Source organism: Stigmatopora argus, chromosome 2 (assembly GCF_051989625.1).
Source record: "Stigmatopora argus isolate UIUO_Sarg chromosome 2, RoL_Sarg_1.0, whole genome shotgun sequence".
Lineage (NCBI taxonomy): Eukaryota > Metazoa > Chordata > Actinopteri > Syngnathiformes > Syngnathidae > Stigmatopora > Stigmatopora argus.
This window is the reverse complement of record NC_135388.1, coordinates 24,310,849-24,331,617: the sequence shown is the minus strand read 5'-3', so window position 1 is coordinate 24,331,617 and position 20,769 is coordinate 24,310,849. Positions and strand designations below refer to the sequence as shown.

The window sequence follows — 20,769 nt, the reverse complement described above, 5'->3', positions numbered from 1 at the left end:
GTTATTTATTACTTTGTCAATACAGTGGTACCTCGTCATTCGACCGCTCGTCATACAAAATGCTCGTCTTACGGGGGAAATTTCGATCGAATAATTCGCCCGTTATGCGGTCAAAATTTCGTGATGCGACCAAGCCAGGTCTTTTTTGCATATCTTTCGTGTATAACAATATTAACGAGCACGGAACTAATTAATTCAGACGAGTTTCTCATACGACCAGGAAACGCACAACGCGCATGCAAAAAGAGGGCTTTCTGGGTAATGAAGTATACTCCTGCACACAAAACCCATAGGCAATGGCAACCTTTCTCAGAATAAAACTTCATTACCCACAATCACTACGTGGGAAGCTCAGCTATGTCATTTCCTGTTATTCTTTCTTAGGAAAGCTCCCGCGATCGTTCTTAAAGACTATTTCTCGTTGGCAAGTGGTCGTGCGTTATCCTATTGTGAGGACATTTGTGTCCATCATTTTGGGAATATTTTGAAGGCAATACAACAGCAAACAGTCCATCGATAGCGAACGTGAGGCGTGGCAAACCGCCAACCCGAAAAACGAAGGTAACAAAAGATTACAACAAAATTAGAATTCAGTTTTGTGTAAAGTTACATTAAACGTATGTTTGAGTGTCTGTATATATTAATCCAAGTTAATTTAAATTTGTTTGTTCCGTTTACGAGTGCGTTGTTGTGGAATGATGAAAAAAAAGGAACCCCCCCCCCACGTCTCTGTCTCCCGTCGGCGAAATCTGCCCAATTTTAGTTAGATTAAACACATTTTATTACTATTAAACCAATAGTTATGTGTTACTTTGTTAATAGATGGCGAATTAGAAGAAATAAAACTTTTTTTCCAATCCAATATCCTGTTTGGTGTTTTTTCAGAGGGCTGGAACAAATTAATTTGTTTTCCATTCATTTCAATGGAAAACGTCCGCTCGAGTTACGAGAATCTCGTCATACGAGCTCAGTTCCGGAACGGATTAAGCTCGTATCTCGAGGTACCACTGTATATGGCAAATTATAAGAAATAAAACATTTTTTTCAATCCAATATCCTGTTTTTGGTGTTTTTTTCAGAGAGTTGGAACAAATTAATTTGTTTCCCATTCATTTCAATGGGAAACTTCCGCTCGAGTTACGAGAATCTTGTCATACGAGCTCAGTCCCGGAACGGATTAAGCTTGTATCTCGAGGTACCACTGTACAGGACCATTCTGGAAGAAGACCTGTGGAGTCTGCAAAAGACCTGAAAATGGTACGGAGTTTCATCTTCCAACAGGACAATGATCCAAAACAAAAAGCCAAATCTACAAGGGAATGGTTAAAAAAAACATCCAGGAATTAAAATGGCCAAGTCAAAGTCTAGAATTGAATTCAATCGAGAATCTCTGGGCAGAGCTGAAAATTGCTGTTCACAAATGGTCTCCATCCAACCTTACTGACCTCGAGCTGTTTTGCAAGGAAGAATGGAGAAGAATTTCAGTCTCTTGATGTGCAAAACTGATAGACATACCCCATGAAACTTGCAGCAAAAGGTGGCGCTACAAAGCATTAATGTAATGCATTAATGTATGCCGAATAATATTGTATGACCCACTTTTCAGGTTTTCATTTCTGAAAAAAATTCAATATATCCAATTAATTTCATTCCACTTCATGATTGTGTCCCACTCGTCGATTCTTGACAAAGATTATATAGCGTATTTTCACACCTATAAAACGCACCGTCTGATAGGGCGCAGTCTCAGTTGCGGGTATATTTTCTGTTTTTTGTGAAGACGTAGGGCGCTTCGTCGGAAAAGGCACTAGCATGATAATAGGCTAGCGTATGTATGCTAGCCGCTAGCGCATGTTATGCTAGCCGCTAGCGTATGTTATGCTATCCGCTAGCATATGTTATGCTATCTGCTAGCATATGTTAGGCTAGCCGCTAGTGTGTTTTTTTTTAAAGACAGCACGAGCAAAACTAAGTTTGATAGTGCTTTATTGAGGTAAAAGGTACACAAGTTGTGCCTGTATCTGATATATAAAGAGTTCGGCGTTCAACATGCTATGTTCCACTGTCAGTCAGAGTTGTGTATTCCAGCTTGATTCCAGCTTTGGCGAAAGCTCGAACAACAGTGCTGGCCGACACTTGAGCCCAGTCAACCACAATCCATTGTAACTCGCGACACTCATCACTCCAAAGCCTTTGATTCTTCTCGCTGTTAGATCGGCATCGACAATTCATTCCAAATCGTCACGTAACTCTTGCGATGCTGCCTGCCCGAACTACTATGTTGGCAACCCAGCATTCATCACTCCCGAGCCATTAGCAAAGCTGTTAAATTGTGTTTGATTCATGGCTTCAGTCCATTTTCCAAGCGTTCACACCCGCATTCTGTTGTCATTCACGTCAGGCATTTCCTCTGTATAGCTCTAATATTCTTTGAGTGTTGAGTGTTTTTGAGGGTCAAAAACGCTGCGAGCACACAGAAGTCAAATGCCTTGCCACTCGCCTGGGATGTTTGAATGGATTCACCATAATGCTTGGAATACGCAGGGAGGCTATTTTTAGGGTGAACATCTGCTGGGTTGATCGCAATAAGTAGCGTGCCGGCAAGAAATAAAACCAGTCACACAAGGGGTCAGGGGCAAACAAAAATTGAATTTAGTGCACAAACAAGCCGCACCGACTGATTGGGCGCATCGACCATTTTGGAGAAAATGTTAGACTTTAAAGTGTGCCCTATAGGTGTGAAAATACGGTACATAAAAATGTAGAAAATTCAATCTGAAACTCGCAAGCGGAATACGGGATGAAAAAATGGCGGAAATCAGGGTGACCATTTTTGAGAAAATTTGAGACTTTTAAGTGCACCCTATTGGTGTGAAAATATGGTATTTATATCTTTGTTTGAAGCCTGAAATGTGGCAAAGGGTTGAAAAGTTCAAGGGGGCCGAATACTTTCACATGGCAATGTATTTATACAGAACACTGACTGGAGTAGACCTCATGGCATGCTAAAAGGTCAAAAATGTTTTCTGTAAAACAAAGCACAAGGCGCTGTCTCTAGAGACCTCAAAAACATACAGCATTAATTTATCTATTTGGTAATGACCTGATGCTTGAGCTGATTTTCTTGTTCCTTCATCAGCTCATATTTTCGTCTAGATTCTGTAGCATCTTTCAGCAACTGTAATCACAAAAGTTAGAATGCTCATTGACAAATAACATGGACATTAATACATCTCAATTGGTTATCAATAATAATAAGAATGTAACAATAATAACAACAACTAACAATAACAATAGCAATAACAATGGTACATTTGAATAACTATTCATCATATTTTATAAATCTTGCAATTGAATAATACTTTCCATATCAATATCTCATCTCAAATCTCATCTTCTGCTTTATCCGAAGACAGGTCGCGGGGGCAGCAGCTTCAGCAGGGAAGTCCAGACTTCCCTCTCCCCAGCCACTTCATCCTGCTCTTCCGGAAGGACCCAAAAGCATTCCTGGGCTAGCTGGGAGAATTAGTCTCCCCCAGCGTGTCCGAGGTCGGCTCTGTGGCCTACTCCCGGTGGGATGTGCCTGGAACACCTCCCGAGGGAGAGGTCCAGGGGGCATCCCGATCATATGCCTGAGCCAACTTATCTGGTTCCTCTCGATACAGAGGAGCAGCGGTTCTACTCCAAGCCCCTCACGGATGACCAAACTTCTCACCTTATCTCTAAGGGAGAGTCCAGACATCCTGCGGAGGAAACTCATTTCAGCCACTTGTATCCGTGATCTCGTTCTCTCGGTCACGACCCATAGCTGGTGACCATTGATGAGGGTAGATCGGCTGGTACTTGTCAGCTGCCTCTGGAGCCCCATGGGCCAAAAGGACCCGGTAGGACTCCTTTTCCAGCCTGTCGGGATCCCTTACCGCCTGTGTCCACCAGCGGGTTCTGGGGTTGCCGCCATGACAGGCACGACCACCTTGCGGCCACAGCTCCGGTCTGCCGCCTCAGCAATAGAAGCGCGGAACATGGTCCACTAGGACTCAATGTCCCCCGCCTCTTCCCAGGCATGGGAGAAGCTCTGTCAGAGGTGGGAATTGAAACTCCTTCTGACAGGGGCTCCGCCAGTTTTTCCCAGCAGACCCTCACGAAACGTTTAGGTCTCCCGGGCCGCACCGGTATCTCCTCCCACCATCGGATCCAACTCACCACCTGGTGGTGATCGGTTGACAGCTCCGTTCCTCTCCTTACCCGACTGTCCAAGACATGCAGGTCCGATGACACGACCACAAAGTCAATCAATAGACACCCTGAACCGGTGGCCAGCCGATCATCGGGCATGGGACGACAGACAACTATTCACACTCACACTCATACCCAGGGGCAATTTAGTGTCCAATTAGCCTAACACCCATGTTTTTGGAATGTGGGAGGAAACCGGAGTACCCGGAGAAAACCCACGCAGGCCCGGGGACAACATGCAAACTTCACACAGGTGGTCCAACCTGGATTCGAACCCAGGACCCTAGAGCTGTGAGGTTGACGTGCTAACCAGTCAAGCCGCTGGGCTAGTGTTCATTGCTGTACACTATTTAAATCTTGTCACAAGCGAGTTTAGGAGTCTATAATAAACCTACTGACATGCCAGTGTGCTATGTTGTCTTCAACATTTGGTGTCCCGGACAGGTTCGATCAGAAAACATTTTAAGTCATCCACCGCATCACAAATAAACAGCCGTGAATACCAAGGTATGATTTCTTCTTGTAAATGGAGCTGGTCTGAATCGAGCAAATTGGGAAGTATAAAATGTTTTGCAAAATAAAAAGCACAAATATCAGTGTCTTCCTAAACATGCTGAAAGACAACTGTTAGGGCGGTGACTAAATCGGGCCACTGATTAGAAAACGAAGATGGGTTTTCAAACTAGGGTGTGCAAGCTCTGTGTCCCCTAGTTGCAAAATAGGGCCCTCAATGGTTATAGCTGGGTTTTGTACCCAAGTGGGAGTCAAAGTACCTCTTCATTGATAATTGATGATAAAAACTGAGAGCAAATTGGGGAAACTGATGAAGTGAAATATAACTTGTGATGAAAAGCCAATGAACTTAAAATAATGCATAAAAAACAAAAATAAACAATTGGCACTAATTGAAACCGATAGATGACTCTCCAAAGTGCGGAAGGTTGTGAAAACGCTTTTTTTTTAGGAAGATGGAAAAAAAATGGGAACGGGAAATGCATTTTTTGTTTTAACATGGTTTTTCTAGGCGTACAAAAATGACAACTATTAAAAACGTTAGCCAATTCTCTAAAATTGTGAAGTAGAAATATTAAATTTGAACATTTCTGTTAACAATGATTTGCATGATAGCCTGCGCCACACATTTCTATCAGGTGGGTGAAACAAAAGGCAAGTGGCTGTTGTAAAAATAAAAAAAATAAAAAACGAAGCAGCGGCTCTGTGATGGGCCATGGATCTCGAAGGGAAATAGAGAAAAAATAACTGAGGAGCATTTTCTTAAGGTGTCTTGATTTTGTTTTGGTGGTTAATAGTGGGATGTACATTTGACTAAGAAGGGTGTCAACACGTGTTTAAGTAAGGATGGTCTGTGGATGTGCTTATGTGGGTATTAAAAAGCAGGAAGTAGTCTTTAACAGTTCTCAAAGTAAATATGGACAGATCCCTTCCGTGAAGGCAATACCTCAATTGGTACTCCAGTTTCCTTCCACGTATGGAAATCATGCATGGTAGGCTGGTTGAACACTATATTACCCCTAGGTCAAAAGTTTACATACACTTGTGAAGAACATAATGTCATGGCTCTCTTGAGGTTCCAGTTATTTCTACAACTCTGATTTATCTCTGATAGAGTGATTGGAACAGATACTTCTTTGTCACAAAAAGCATTCATGAAGTTTGGTTATTTTATGACTTTATTATGGGTTAACAGAACAAGTGTTCAAATCTCAAAAATATACTTACAGCAACACGAATTAGCAATTTTGGTGACTTAGAAAGTTGTCAGTGAAATGAGCTTCATAGTATGGCCTCTTAATTTCTTGTGAGTGATTATAAGTGACTACAGCTGGTGACTTCTCTGAGGCCATTTAAATAGGGCTCATTGGATGCAAACGCCCACAAACACTACAATGGGAAAGTCAAAGGAGCTCAGTATGGATCTGAAAAAGCGAATCCTTGACTTGAACAGGTCAGGAAAGTAACTTGGAGCCATTTCAAACCAGCTGCAGGTCCCAAGAGCAACAGTGCAAACAATTGTTTGTAAGTATAAAGTGCATGGCACTGTTTTGTCACTGCCACGATCAGGAAGCAAACGCAAGCTATCACCTGCTGCTGAGAGAAAATTGGTCAGGAGGGTGAAGATTCAACCGAGAATCACCAAAAAGCAGATCTGCCAAGAATTAGAAGCTGCTGGAACACAGGTGTCAGTGTCCACAGTCAAGCGTGTTTTGCATCTCCATGGACTGAGAGGCTGCCGTGCAAGAAGGAACCCCTTGCTCCAATAGCGGCACCTTAAGGCTCGACTGAAGTTTGCTGCTGATCACATGGACAAAGATAAGACCTTCTGGAGGAAAGTTCTGTGGTCAGACAAAACAAAAATCGAGCTGTTTGGCCACAATGCCCGCCCAGCAATATGTTTGGAGGAGAAAAGGTGAGGCCTTTAACCCCAAGTACACCATACCTACCGTCAGGCACGGTGGTGGTAGTATTATGCTGTGGGGCTGTTTTTCTGCCAATGGAACTGGTGCTTTACAGAGAGTAAATGGGATAATGAAGGAGGAGGATTACCTTCAAATTCTTCAAGATAACCTAAAGTCATCAGCCCGAAGATTGGGTCTTGGTCGCAGTTGGGTGTTCCAACAGGACAATGACCCCAAACACACATCAAAAGCGGTAATGAAAATGCTAAATCAGGCCAGAATTAAGGTTTTCGAATGGCCTTCACAAAGTCCTGACTTAAACCCCATTGAGAACTTGTGGACAATGCTGAAGAAACAAGTCCATGTCAGAAAGCCATCAAATTTAACTGAACTGCACCAATTCTGTCAAGAGGAGTGGTCAAAGTTTCAACCAGAAGCTTGTGGGTGGCCACCAAAAGTGCCTAATTGAAGTGAATATGGCCAAGGGACATGTTACCAAATATTAGCGCTGCTGTATGTATATTTTTGACCCAGCAGATTTGATCACTTTTTTCTGTTCACCCATAATAAAGTCATAAAAGAACCAAACTTCATGAATGTTTTTTGTGACAAAGTAGTATCTGTTCCAATCACTCCATCAGAGAAAAATCAGAGTTGTAGAAATAACTGGAAACTCAAGAGAGCATGACATTATGTTCTTCACAAGTGTATGTAAACTTTTGACCACAACTGTATTGTACGTCTCCCGGTGCCCTTTGATTGGCTAGTCACTGAGATAGAATTTAAATTTGATCAAATATCAAGGTGTAAAAGATTTGTGATTTCCTAAACAATAAGAGTGTTACATGCTGAAACTTGGACTAAAGTTTACAATAACCTTTTTTTGTTTTTAAATTGAGATAACTATTTTCATAGAGTACAGTACTTAAAGTACTTACATTATTTTATTTAGAGATTATATTTAGATATTAATACACTAGTCTTTTCATGTGCCTATAACTGTAATATTTAATAAATATATTTCTTGATAATTGTACTTGTGTACAGTCACCTCTACTTACGAATGTCTAGGTACGAATTTTTCATATTACGAAAGCAAATGAGTGCATCGAGATACGAAAAAGATGCAAATTAATGATATGAATTATTTGTTTTAAAATTAGCTTAAAGGTTTTAGCCATATTTGGATTCGATACTAAAGCATAGTGCCTCTCACTATCTGATCATGGGGATTGCGTAACATTCTACACAGCAATGTGTGAAAACAGTATGTAGCTCTGCGTGTCTCTCATCTCATCTCTTTTTCTGAACTGCTTTATCCTCACTAGGATTGCGGGAGATGCTGGAGCCTATCCCAGCTGACTTCGTTGGACACCCTGAATTGGTGGCCAGCCAATCGCAGGGCACAAGGAGACAAAAAAACATTCCCGCTGACACTCATACCTAGGGGCAAATTAGAGTGTCTAACCATTATACCATGCATGTCTTTGGAATGTGGGAGAAAACCCACGCAGGCTCGGGGAGAACATGCAAGCTCCACACAGGTGGACCGACCTGGATTTGAACCCATGTCCCCCAATGTGAGGCTGATGCGCGAACCACTAGCCGGCAGGCTGCCCAGCTCAAGGTATTTGTTGTATAATCACTTGAGCTGTGTTCTAGCAGTTGCAAAACTTTTCCTGACCTTTCTAAATATCCTGTTTTTCTGGTTAAAAGGGAAGTGTCATATCTTGAGAATCTCTATCTCAACAGATGTTCAAGTATAACCCAATATTATTTGATTTCGAACCAGCCATGCTCCATTGTAACTGAAACTCAAAATTAACGCCCACTTTGGGCAGAGGCAATGGAAGCTTTAAAAAAATTGAGTCAGCACGAGGGTCTTGTCGTTTCCCTTTCTGATAAAGAGAACTGGCCATGGGAGCTTCAATAATGTGTTGCCTAGATTGTGTCACTTGGCTCACCAAATCTTTCAGAACAAAGAAAACATCATCCAACATTACAAAATCCCCCCCCCCCCCCCCTAAATTAAATGCATTTCCTGTTTCCGTGATTTTATTTTGAAATTGTGGCGGATGATTGATTCCCACTTTATAAACTTGACATCTAAACCTAGTTATACGTGCTCTGACTGGCCAGACGTGAGTAACCTTTATTTTGAAAAAAAACAAAATTCCACTTTGATTTTTTTTTGTATTTCTTGTTCGAAAGTGACAACTATTGGAGTAATATGAACCATCGAAAGAATTGAGATATTTTGACATTAGAAGCAATATGACTGACACAACATCTTAAACTTCTGGTAAGAAAATTGTAATTTCTGTAATTAGAAAGCATCAGGTTCTCATCAAGATCGACTTATTTCTGTTTTCAAATTAAATAATTTGATATTTTGCCTTTACAAAGACAGGCATAATAACTTCCTTATGAGATTGACCCTAATAATGTGCATTTGATTCATACAATATCATACCTGTCAACCTCTGCCGATAACTGCCCTTATAAATGATTATGATTTCCCCTTACAAACCCCCAAAAAACCTTACAAACACCGTACGAGTCGTACGGTGTTTGTAAGGTTTTTGGGGGTTTGTAAGGGGAAATCATAAATATTTATAAGGGCAGTTATCGGCAGAGGTTGACAGGTATGCAATATCTCAGAAATACCACTTGTACTCCATGTTAAAACCGTGAATATGGAGGTGAAAATTGGGAATCAAGGGGCGGTTTATATGCGAGAAATTGTAAAATTCAAAAATTTCAAGGCAATTTTCAGGGTGCGCATTATACCCGCGGGCGGCTTATATGCGACTAAATACGGTACTTGTTATTCATTTTAAGACATTAATAAATAATTTTGTGATCATTTTCTCCTGTGTGTTTTTCACATCTTTCTTACAAAATTGGGATACTGTGACCAATTTGAAAAGGCTTAATTGGTAGTTGTGTGAGGACCGTGGAACGAATTAGAGAAATTTACATATAAAGTACTGCTCTACTTACGAAAAAAGTTCTTAATTTTGTAAGTGAAGTAGAGGTGAGATCGAGCCGAAAAAATAGAGCCCGACCCGACCCAGCCCGTGGGTATTAGCGTCTGGCCCTAGCCCAACGAATTAGCCCGAAACAAACCCGAAATTCCATATTATACTAGTGACGACTCGGGACTCCCGAGTTGAGAGGAGGAGAGAGAGAGGTGATTTATAATAACAGATTATAGCCTGTCTTTTGTAACAAAATCTAAGTTAAACAGGACTGTATAAGCATTTACATGTTGTATATGATAATATAGATGTTTGACGATTTCATCTGTTTAAATGCCTGCTCAGCGTCGAGGTGCCAGTCTTTTTGCACTCGCATGAGAGCAAAGCGCCACAATTACTACATTCAGCGAAGCCAACGCAAGCAAGTTTCTCTAGCATATTCAACAATTAATTTGAAGCTTTTCCACAACTCACTCTTATCGGTGCATGTTTATCTTTTCAGTTCTCCTGACTTTAGTTTATCCTTAAATTCTTGCTTCTCCATATTGCAGAGGGGAAGATTAAGAGGGTGGCGTTCACGTGAAGTGCGCAGAGCATACTCTGGCTCTGCAGCTCCACCTCCAATTGCAATTGCATTACAGCAACTTATCTGATTATTCCAAAGTATTTGATTTATAACAAGTTTTCCTTAGTTTATACATAGGGAGTACAAATGTGTTACTTTGAAGGGAAAATACTAAGAAAAATCATCACAAGTGGTATTTCTGAGATACTGTATGAATCAAAACCACATTACAGTGGTACCTCGAGATACGAGCTTAATTCGTTCCGGGACTGAGCTTGTATGTCGATACTCTCGCAACTCGAACGAATGCTTCCCATTGAAATGAACTAAAAACAAATTAATTAGTTCCAACATTCTGAAAAAACACCAAAAACAGGATATTGGATTGGAAAAAATGTTTTATTTCTTCAAATTCGCCATCTATTAACAAAGTAACACATAACTAGTGGTTTAATATTACTAAAATGTGTTTAATAGTACTAAAATTATACGGATTTCGAAGGGAGGAAAGAGAGAGACGGACAGAGAGGGGGGGGGGCGCTTTTTGCACGGCAACACGCTCGTTTCATAACATAAACAAATTTAAATGAACATGGATTACGATGCAGACACACTCAAAAAAAAGTTTAATCTAACAATACACTAAACTTAATTCTAATTTTGTATTAAAGTTTGATACCTTTCTTCTCCCGGGTTGGCTCTAGTATTTGCCCCGCCTCCACCCTGACTTTCACTATCGATGGGCTGTTTGCTTTTGTAATCCCTTCAAAATATTCCGAAAATGATGCACACAAATGTCCTCACAATAGGATAACGCACGACCACTTGCCAACGAGAAGTAATATATACTCCTCGTATTAGCGATCGCTCCGCCATTTGCGCTGAGTGACTGGAAAAAAAACACTGAGAAAAATGCAACGCTCTGCCCAGTGCACGTAGATATCTGTTATACACGAAAGAGATGCGGCAAAAAAATACAGTGCACTAAAATCATAAACAGCCTCTTGTGTCTTGGCCACCTGGCTTTCTCGTATCTCGAAATTTGTCTCGTCTCAAGAGATAATTATATGCTCAAAATTTTACTCGTATCTCGAAATGCTCGTATGTCGGGGTGCTCGTATGTCGAGGTACCACTGTATTAGGGTCAATATCATAAGGAAATTAATATGCCTTTGTAAATTCAAAATATCAAATTATTCCAGTTCGTTTTTTAAAGTTATCGAACCAGCCACAGATGTTTTTTTATGCGCATATAAGCCCTACCCTCGATTCAGTCATAATTTTTTTGTCCGACAAAAGCGGCTTATATGAGAGTAAATACGATATGTGAAAGAGGTATAATGGATTTAAATTTGATTTGGTATTATGATTTCAAAATCTAAATAGCCAAAAATCATGTTTGAGCAATGGCAGCAACAAATTATTATTTTAACAAATGAAATTTAAATGAAAATGCAGCGGCAAAGTCCAAATTACCCAGCTGAGTTGGAGAGTGGATATTCCCATTTTGTGCCAAACTGCCACAATGTGCGTACACCCCGCAATCATGGAGCCGGGCTTCAATACTGCATTAAATTTCCTAGGTTAGTTTCTGTGTTTCTTTTGAGGATTAGAACTCAAGACAAAACTGGTAGAAAATTTACTTACAGAGTTTCTTTCGTGCTGCTGATTTTCTTCCACTTCTCTCATCATGTTAGTAATTCTCTGCAATTTAGTGTCCATCAGCTGTTGCTGTAACTCTTTGTGCTTGAACACTTTATCTATATGCTACAAAAGGAACACATTTATAGATGGGCTGGTCAAACTGTTGGAACATCATAAAAATGTTGTTTGATTTCAGAAATTCAATTCAAAACAACATTCTAATCATGCATCTAGAACAGGGGTCTCGAACTCAATTTACCTGGGGGCCGCTAGAGGCCGAGTCTGGGTGAGACTGGGCCGCATCAGGATTTCCACAAGAAAAGCACTGACAAAACATTCCAACGTTATCAAATATCTTTATTTTTTAACAAAAAATAATGAATTAAATAAATTAACTTAAAGATGAATAAAAAATAAATCAATCAGTAATACAAAACCAAATAATACTAATGAGCATACAGTAGATATACACTGGCTGGCTAAGTAGAGAAAATGAATTATTTTTATTCCGTTTCAAATGTCTGTATTAACAGCTCTTTAACCTTTAACTTTCTGAACTTGAATGGAACATTGAACATGAAATATTCTGAACACGGCTTCTCTTGCCTACTCCTTGCTGCTAGAGACCTGGCAGCGCTTCTTCTCACATAGTCACATTTGTCTTGAGGAAGGAAGCAGTGGAGACCCTCAGTAGAGCTTGAAGATGCTCATCAGTAAGTCTGGACCTGTACTTGGACTTATTGAAGTTCAAGGTGGAGAAGAGCTTCTCACACAAGTATGTGCTCCCAAAAAGGCACATGGTCCGCTTGAACCTTCGGGAAAGTTCAGGGAAGCTGGGGGTCAACTCTCTCAAAAATTGCCCAAGCTTGTCTGCTTCTCCACTCACCTCCCTGAACTTGGCTTTGAGTGCAGAGTTGCACTGCAGGTCAATGAGCTCCATTTGAAGCTCAGGAGGGGCATCTTGCACATCAAAGGAGAAGGGGTCCGCAAAAATTTGAAATGTGGCTTTGTGTGTCTTGAAGTCTGCAAATCTGTGATCAAATTCCTCCTGTAGCTTCGAAATGGCCTCAACATACTTCTCACCACTGAATGGTGTGCCTGCATCCACGAGAGCCTTGCATGCTGGGAAATGGCAAAGGTTTGTCTGAGAGAGCTGGGCTTTCCATAACACAAGTTTAGTGCAGAATGCTCTCACGTTGTCATAGGCAGCACTGACAAGTTGCCCCTGGCCTTGTAGCTTCTTGTTCAGTACATTAAGCTCATGTGTGATATCAACAAGAAAAGCCAAGTCCATGAGCCATTTGGGATCACTTAGCACAGGATCAATCAACTCACAAACGGCGTAGCTAGCTTTGACTGCTGCATTACTGTCTTTGGTAGCCTTCTTGAAGAAATCCTGTTGCCTCAGAAGACGTGTTTTAAGACTGGCAACCTGGTTGGCTCTCTCATCTCCCTGGTATTTTTCGTACTCCTCAGCATGTCTCGTAGTACAATTACGTTTCAAATTGTATTCCTTGTGCACCGCAACTTTTTCAGTGTAAATGAGACACGTCGGGGTGCCCCTGTGTTCAACAAAGAAATATTGCACTCCCCACTTTTCTTGAAACTGTCTGTGCTCATCACCGACCTTTCTCTTCACGGCAGGCTTTGAAAGAGACATCTCTGGGGCTCTGTAATATGTTTTTCCACTTGGAATGAGTCTCGGGTTGATCTTTCACATTCAGTCGCGCGGGTTTGTGGCGCATGTGCACTTTCGCTCTCCGTTTCAATCGCGGAGATGGCTACAGACACTGACACAGGCTGGATCACGGATCATTGCGCCTCATTCAGTTCTATGCTGAGAGCAGCGGAGGAGTGTGCGCGCCGAGCGGAGTGATCGGCCTCACGGCTTCTCCTCCGCCCAGCTGATTGGAGGAATGAATGAGTGAGTGAGCGAGGCACTGGACAGCCCGGCCGATGTCCCGCCCTCCAGAGCCGTATACCTCACCGTGATTGGTTCATTCAGCTCCGAACCAAAGTTCCCTCTAATTTTTTGTTGGTCTGAGCAGAAAGACAACCTCCCTGAGCGCACTGAGTACCACTGTGAGCGACATCATCGGTACTCGGATGATTCGCCTAAAGATGTTTCGCCGACGGACGTTTGACAGACGGGCAGGTCGCCGAATGGACGTTCCACCGAACGTTCATTCGGCCGAACGGAGGTTTCGCCGAAACGGGATTCGAACGCTCGCCCCGCCGGATCGTGTGTGTACAAGTTTTTCAACCTCGGCCCGCGGGCCATATACGGCCAGTTAGGATTTTTAATCCGGCCCGCCGCCGGTGTTGTCCAAATTATAGTAAAAATCAATGTTCGTCTACCATCAATGGCAGCCCGGGAATAAGCACTCTTGGGCGGGCATGGCAGTCCGGGAATAAGCACTCTTGGGCAGGCAGATGTAGCAGAACCGAGCCGTAAAATGACAGCAATCGGGTCAAATCCATCCTAAAACAGCATTTAATGATTAACTACAAATACTGGATGATATCGCGATGGAGGCAAAAAAACGTCTATAGACGTCCATTCGCCAAACGGCTCAAAATGCTCTCAAATTCGGTCAAATCCAGCTGAAAACAGCGTTTAATGATTAAATACAAATACCAGTATTTGTGTTTAATGATTAAATACAAATACTGGTATTTGTATTTAATCATTAAACTAACAAATACTAGTACGACCTGTCCGTCTGTCAAACGTCCGTCGGCGAAACGTCTTTAGGTGAATCATCCGGTCACGACATCATCATTGCTCGCTATGGGCACACCAGTATCACACCTGCCACAAGCAGGTGCATGTCAATGTTCCCTCTAATTTTTCATGTAAAACATGCTGTAAAACACGAAAAACATGAGTGGACAGAGCTACTGCCACTGGCTGCCACTTAAACGGCGCCATCATGGGGAAAGGGGTGAAAAAAAAAAAAAAAATTTAAAAAAAAAAAAAAAAAAAAAAAATTCGATTTTTTTTTACTGCGCGCCATATGATTGCTACTGCGCAGAGAAGACGAGAGTAGTGCGCAATTGCGCACGCGCGCAGCTTAGAGGGAACATTGCTCCGAACACAAGTGTCATTCATATCAATTTTGCGGGCCGCACGAACATTAATCTTTCATATTAAGACGGGGGCCGCAAATTATCGTCCCGAGGGCCGCAGTTGGCCCGCGGGCCGCAAGTTTGAGACCCCTGATCTATAACAAACAATCTGATGCAGAAAAAAGGGGTTTATTTATGTTATTGAGATGATTTTAACTGACAACTAATAAAAATCCAGATTCAATGTCTCTAAAATTGAATTAGGCCTCGACCTAATGTATACAACTATATGTGTGTGTATTCATGTGCGCGTGCGTGCGCATGCGTGTGCGCGTGCGTGTGTATGCGTATGCGTATATGAATATGCATATGGTGATTGCAATATGCGTCTCACAGTGGGGGACCTGGGTTCATATCCAGGTCGGTCCAGCTGTGTGGAGTTTGCATGTTCTCCCCGTGCCTGCATGGGTTTTCTCCAGGTACTCTGGTTTCTTCCCAGATTCCAAAGACATGCATGGTAGGCTGATTGGACACTAAATTGCCCCTAGGTATGTGTGAGCGTGAATGGTTGTTTGTCTCCTTGTGCCCTGCGGTTGGCTGGCCACTAATTCAGGGTGTCCCCCGCCTCTGGCCTCAAGTCAGCTGGGATGGGCTCCAGCATACCCCGAGGGCCTAATGAGGACAGCCTCAAGATAAAAAAAAAATTTAGGTTACGAAAGATTTTAATATGTATGTTTACTCTCTGCCTCTGTTGCCTAATATTAGCTTCCTGACACACGAATAGATTTTACATGTTTATTCATTTTAATGGTTTATTAAATAATGTTATGATCATTTTCTATCATTTTCTGTGTATTCACACTTTTCCTACAAAATTGGGACACTTTGATGAATTTTGAAGGGTTTACTTGATAGTTTTGCGGGGACCGTGGAACGACGAGTATTTCTATATAGAGTACTGCTCTACTTATGAAATCTTCAACTTTCAAAAAAAGTTGTGGAAAATTAATTTCGTAGAGGTACGACTGCATAATATTTAAATATCATTTCCTAAATAATTCTTGAATATGTATATGCCTAATACCCTTACAAGTGATATATAGAAATAGGCAACCTTTTTTACAGTCATGTAGAACAGGCAATCTCCTACCTCCTCTCTGAGCTCATACTGCTCAATGAGCATTTTCAGCTTTTCAGCAAGCTCCACATTCTCCTGTCTCAACTTAGTGTTACGAGAGGTGTGTTGTTCCATCTGGACTTCAATATCACTTAAAGTCATCTGGAAGTGAAGCATAGCTTCCTTGCGTTGCTCCTCATACTCCCTCGATCTCTGGGCATTCTCCTCCTACTTAAACAGAGGTGGGGGGTGGGGGGTTGGGGTTTGAAGAGGGGGATTGAGGCTTGGGCTTGATTGCGTCTTTTCACAATAATTGTTTGAATTCATGATTCTGAAATGCTTCAGCAAGAGAACTTTAAAAATAAATATAAAAATTATGTTCAATGTTTTATTGCTAAATTGGAAAATGATGATATGGTTGCTCCTGGATTAGATGCAGTGTCATAGATTTCTGGCTGTCAAAGAGGTCTAACTTCTTCTAACGAGGTCTCTACTCATTACCTGTATTAATAGCATCTGTTTTAATTCATTATCGGTATAAAAGACACCTGTCCACAACCTCAGTCTCTCACACTACAAACTCCACTATGGCCAAGACCAAAGAGCTGTCGAAGGACACCAGAGACAAAATTGTAGACCTCCACCAGGCTGGGAAGACTGAATCTGCAATATGTAAAACACTTAGTGTAAAGAAATCAACTGTAGGAGCAATTATTAGAAAATGGAAGACATACAAGACCACTAATAATCTCCCTCGATCTGGGACTCCATGCAAGATCTCACCCTGTGGCGTCAAAATGATAACAAGAACGGTGAACAAAAATTCCAGAACAGCGTGGGGGGACCCAGTGAATGACCTACAGAGAGCTGGGACCACAGTAACAAAGGCTACTATCAGTAACACAATGCGCCGCCGGGGACTCAAATCCTGCACTGCCAGACCTGTCCCCCTGCTGAAGCCAGTACACATCCAGGCCCGTCTGCGGTTCGCTAGAGAGCATTTGCATTTGGATGATCCAGAAGAGGACTGGGAGAATGTGTTATGGTCAGATGAAACCAAAATAGAACTCTAAGGCCTACCCAAATGCCATGCACATAATTGCAGATTTTATTCAGGCAAATCTCAAAACTGTTTTACCAGAACGTGAAATGTCCAACTTGAGAGGATAAAACTCTGGATCATGTTTACTCTAACATCAGAGGTGCATACAAAGCCATACGACGCTCGCACTTCAGACAGTCAGATCACCTCTCTTTGTTCTTGGGGGTCCAGCATAAACTCCTCTCAGCCGACAAACAAAGCAACAAAGGCGAAATATTGTCACACGGCCTGACGACACCAACCTGAAGACTGCTTTGAACAGACAGAGTGGTAAACTCTCCACAATGAGGACCTGGGCACATTCACTGACACTGTACTGTCTTACATCAAGTACTGCATAGCTTTGGTCACTGTGGAGAGGTGTACTCAAACCGGAAGCCGTGGGTGACCAGCCAGGTCCGATCACACCTTCGGGCCCAAGATCCAGCCTTCAGATACGGCGACATGGCAATCTTAAGCGGAGCTAGAGCCAACCTGAGGATAGGCATCAAGGCAAACTTCAAAGGGAAGGTAGAAATACAACTCGACAACCCCCTAACGATGTGGCAGAGCTTACGGTCCGTTACCAACTACAAAGGCTGAGCTGCCACTGCAGCTGACTCAGATGCGGCACTGGCAGGGGAGCTAAACAACTTTTTTGCCCATTAGAGTCCCAAGCCCAGCACCCATTCACAACAGCCCAACCTCGGGAAAAAGCACAGGAAGGCTACAAGACCGGATGGAATAACAGGCAAAGTACAGAAGGCATGTGCTGACCAACTAGCACTAGTCTTCACAGATATTTTCAACCTGTCCCAGCCTAAATAAAATTGGCCACCATTATCCCAGTCTCCAAGAAGTCACCAGCACCTTTTTTTCCCAAGATGGCGCCGTCACGCGGCAGCCGGTGGCAGTAGCTCTGTCCACTCTTATTTGTATTTCGTGTTTTACAGCTTTTCTATCTTTTTTTATTACATTTTAATATTTCTTAAAATATTCCTTTTTACTTTACTTTGTACTTTATACTTTTTACTTTAATGTTTTTGCAACTTTCTTTGTTCTGTTAGCTTGGCTTCTTTAAGCTAGTTCTTTTTTTGATCCTTTCAGCCATGTCTTCGCTGTCATACACATGTGATTAGCTGTGAACAATACGCAGCAGAAGGAGCAACATCTCAATGCCACTGGAAATCCAGAGCTGGACAAAAGTGCCGGGAGAAAAAGCGACGCTTCAGACCAACCATTCCATCTATTATTATGGAGAAAGTGAGATCCCTCCACAAAAAGATGGAAGAGCTGTCGGCGCTTACCAGGCTGGAAACGGAGTTGGGGGGGCTGTACTCTGCTACTGTTGATTCTTCAGTTCCAGACTACTAAGGCACTGTGCGGATAAGCTTGGAAGAGTAACCCGGCATATTTTTAACCTCGGACAGTGTCTGCAGAAGTTCCCCTTCTTGTGGAAGACTTCCCGTGTGTGGTTCCAGTTTTATCCAACTCTACAACATATTTTTCTTGTGTCTGTATCCGTTATTGCTACTGCAACCAAGATGGCACCGCTCAAGTGTCAGCCGGTAGCGGTAGCTCCGTCCCCTCTTGCTCGTTTTGTGGTTTTGCTGCTTTTCTGTCTTTTTATTGCATTTTGGTGTTTCTTAATTCATTCCTTTTTACTTTACTTTGTACTTGGTACTTTTTACTTTAATGTTTTTTACAACTTTCTTTGTTCCGTTAGCCAGGCTTCTTTCTGCTACTTCTTTTTTGGAACCATTCAGCCATGCCTATGCTGTCATACAGACTAGCTGTGAACAATACACAGCAGAAGGAGCAACACCTCTATGCCACTGGAAATTCGGAGCTGGACAAAAGTGCCGGGAGAAGCGACGCTTCAGACCAACCATTCCATTATGGGATAAGATGGAAGAGCTGTCAGCGCTTACCGTCCGGAAACGGAGTCGAGGGGTTCTACTCTGCTACTGTTGATTCTTCAGCTCCAGACTACTGAGGGACTGTGCAGATAAGCTTGGAAGAGTGACTCTGCATATTTTCAACCTTGGTCACAGTCTGCAAAAGTTCCCCATCTTGTGGAAGACTGTGTGGTTCCAGTTTTATCCAACTCTACAATGTCTTGTTCTTGAATCTGTATCCATTTTTGCTACTCCAACCAAGATGGCACCGCTCAAGTGGCAGCCGGTAGCGGTAGCTCTGTCCTGCTTTTCTGTTTTAATGATTCTTAATGATCCCATATACTTTGCTTTTCATTTTACTTTGTGCTTTTTGCTTTATTGTTCTGCGGCCTTTGCGACTCGGCCCCACCCGTCGCGTGGCTTGGTTTGATTGTGCTAGTCTGCAATGTCTTGTGTCCGTCTTCCTGCTGCGGCCAGGAAGTTTATTATTGTATTTATATCTTGCTACTGTGACAATGAAATTTCCCAAATACGGGATGAATAAAGTAATCCAATCCAATCCAAACAATATCATACCTGTCAACCTCTGCCGATAACTGCCCTTATAAATGATTATTGATTCCCCTTACAAACCCCCAAAAAACCTTACAAACACCGTATGAGTCGTACGGTGTTTGTAAGGTTTTTTGGGGGTTTGTAAGGGGAATCAATAATCATTTATAAGGGCAGTGATCGGCAGAGGTTGACAGGTATGCAATATAGACTACCGCCCTGTAGCTTTCACATCAATCATCACAAAATGCTTTGAAAAATTGATACTGAAACACATCAAAGCCTGTCTTTCCCTCATCCAAGAACCGCATCTGTTTGCATACCGGCCAAATAGATCCACTGAAAATGCAATAACCACCGCCCTCCACACTGCACTGAGCCACCTTGAGAAAAGAGGGAACTATAACAGAATGCTCTTCATCGACTACAGCTCAGCCTTTAACACCATAAGATCGGTCATTCTTATACCCAAGTTGGCCAACCTATGGCTCCCACCTATATTAAGGATTAAGGACTTTCTGGTCAACCGACCCCAGCACGTGAAGCTCAGTCGCTATCTCAGCACTAGCTCGCTGTGCTGAGTCCACTACTCTACTCGCTCTACACACACACAACTGCACACCCACGCACCGAGAACATCTTGCAGACTATACAATGGTGGTGGGGACGATCACAGAGGAGAATGAGATGGTCTATAGACATGAGATCCTTAGACTCAATATACAGGGTGTCTCAAAAAAATGTACTCACTTTTAGAATGACGAGAAAACCTTTATTTATGAACATAGAGTGAAGTGAAATAGCATCGAATACATGAGACAAATGTAATTGAAGAATCATGTTCGCAAATGTTCAAAGTGATGACCATTATTGTCCAGACAATGCTGATAACGCGCAACAACGGATTCGCAAACGTCGCGAAACATGTCATTAGGAATATCACAACATTGTCTTTCAATTTCACAAAAAAAGAGTGAGTACATTTATAATGATCATCAATTTGAACATTTGTCTCATGTATTCGATGCTATTTCACTTCGCTCTATGTTAATAAATAAAGGTTTTCTCGTCATTCTAAAAGTGAGTACATTTTTTGAGACACCCTGTATATATGTGTAAGATAAGATTGTAAGATAAATTGACAAAGTCGCTTGGCAATTGCTTGTTCATGTTGTATCAGTTTTTGTAAGTATAGAAACATCATTGTTA

The 20,769-nt window shown here is 42.0% G+C and overlaps 1 protein-coding gene across 5 annotated transcripts in view; it reads right to left on the bottom strand.

Moving 5' to 3' along the window:
• LOC144088889 (alpha-taxilin-like) overlaps positions 1 to 20,769 on the bottom strand; it is an 81,790-nt gene that overhangs the window by 35,985 nt on the left and 25,036 nt on the right. For 4 of the 5 annotated variants that reach the window (XM_077619622.1, XM_077619639.1, XM_077619630.1 and 1 more), the window contains 3 exons: positions 16,063 to 16,257; positions 11,847 to 11,966; positions 3,104 to 3,178 (listed from right to left, as the gene is read on the bottom strand). In XM_077619622.1, the coding sequence (XP_077475748.1) occupies positions 3,104 to 3,178; positions 11,847 to 11,966; positions 16,063 to 16,257 (390 nt within the window). The remainder of the gene's footprint in view (positions 1 to 3,103; positions 3,179 to 11,846; positions 11,967 to 16,062; positions 16,258 to 20,769) is intronic. The other variant, XM_077619648.1, reaches the window with a different exon arrangement.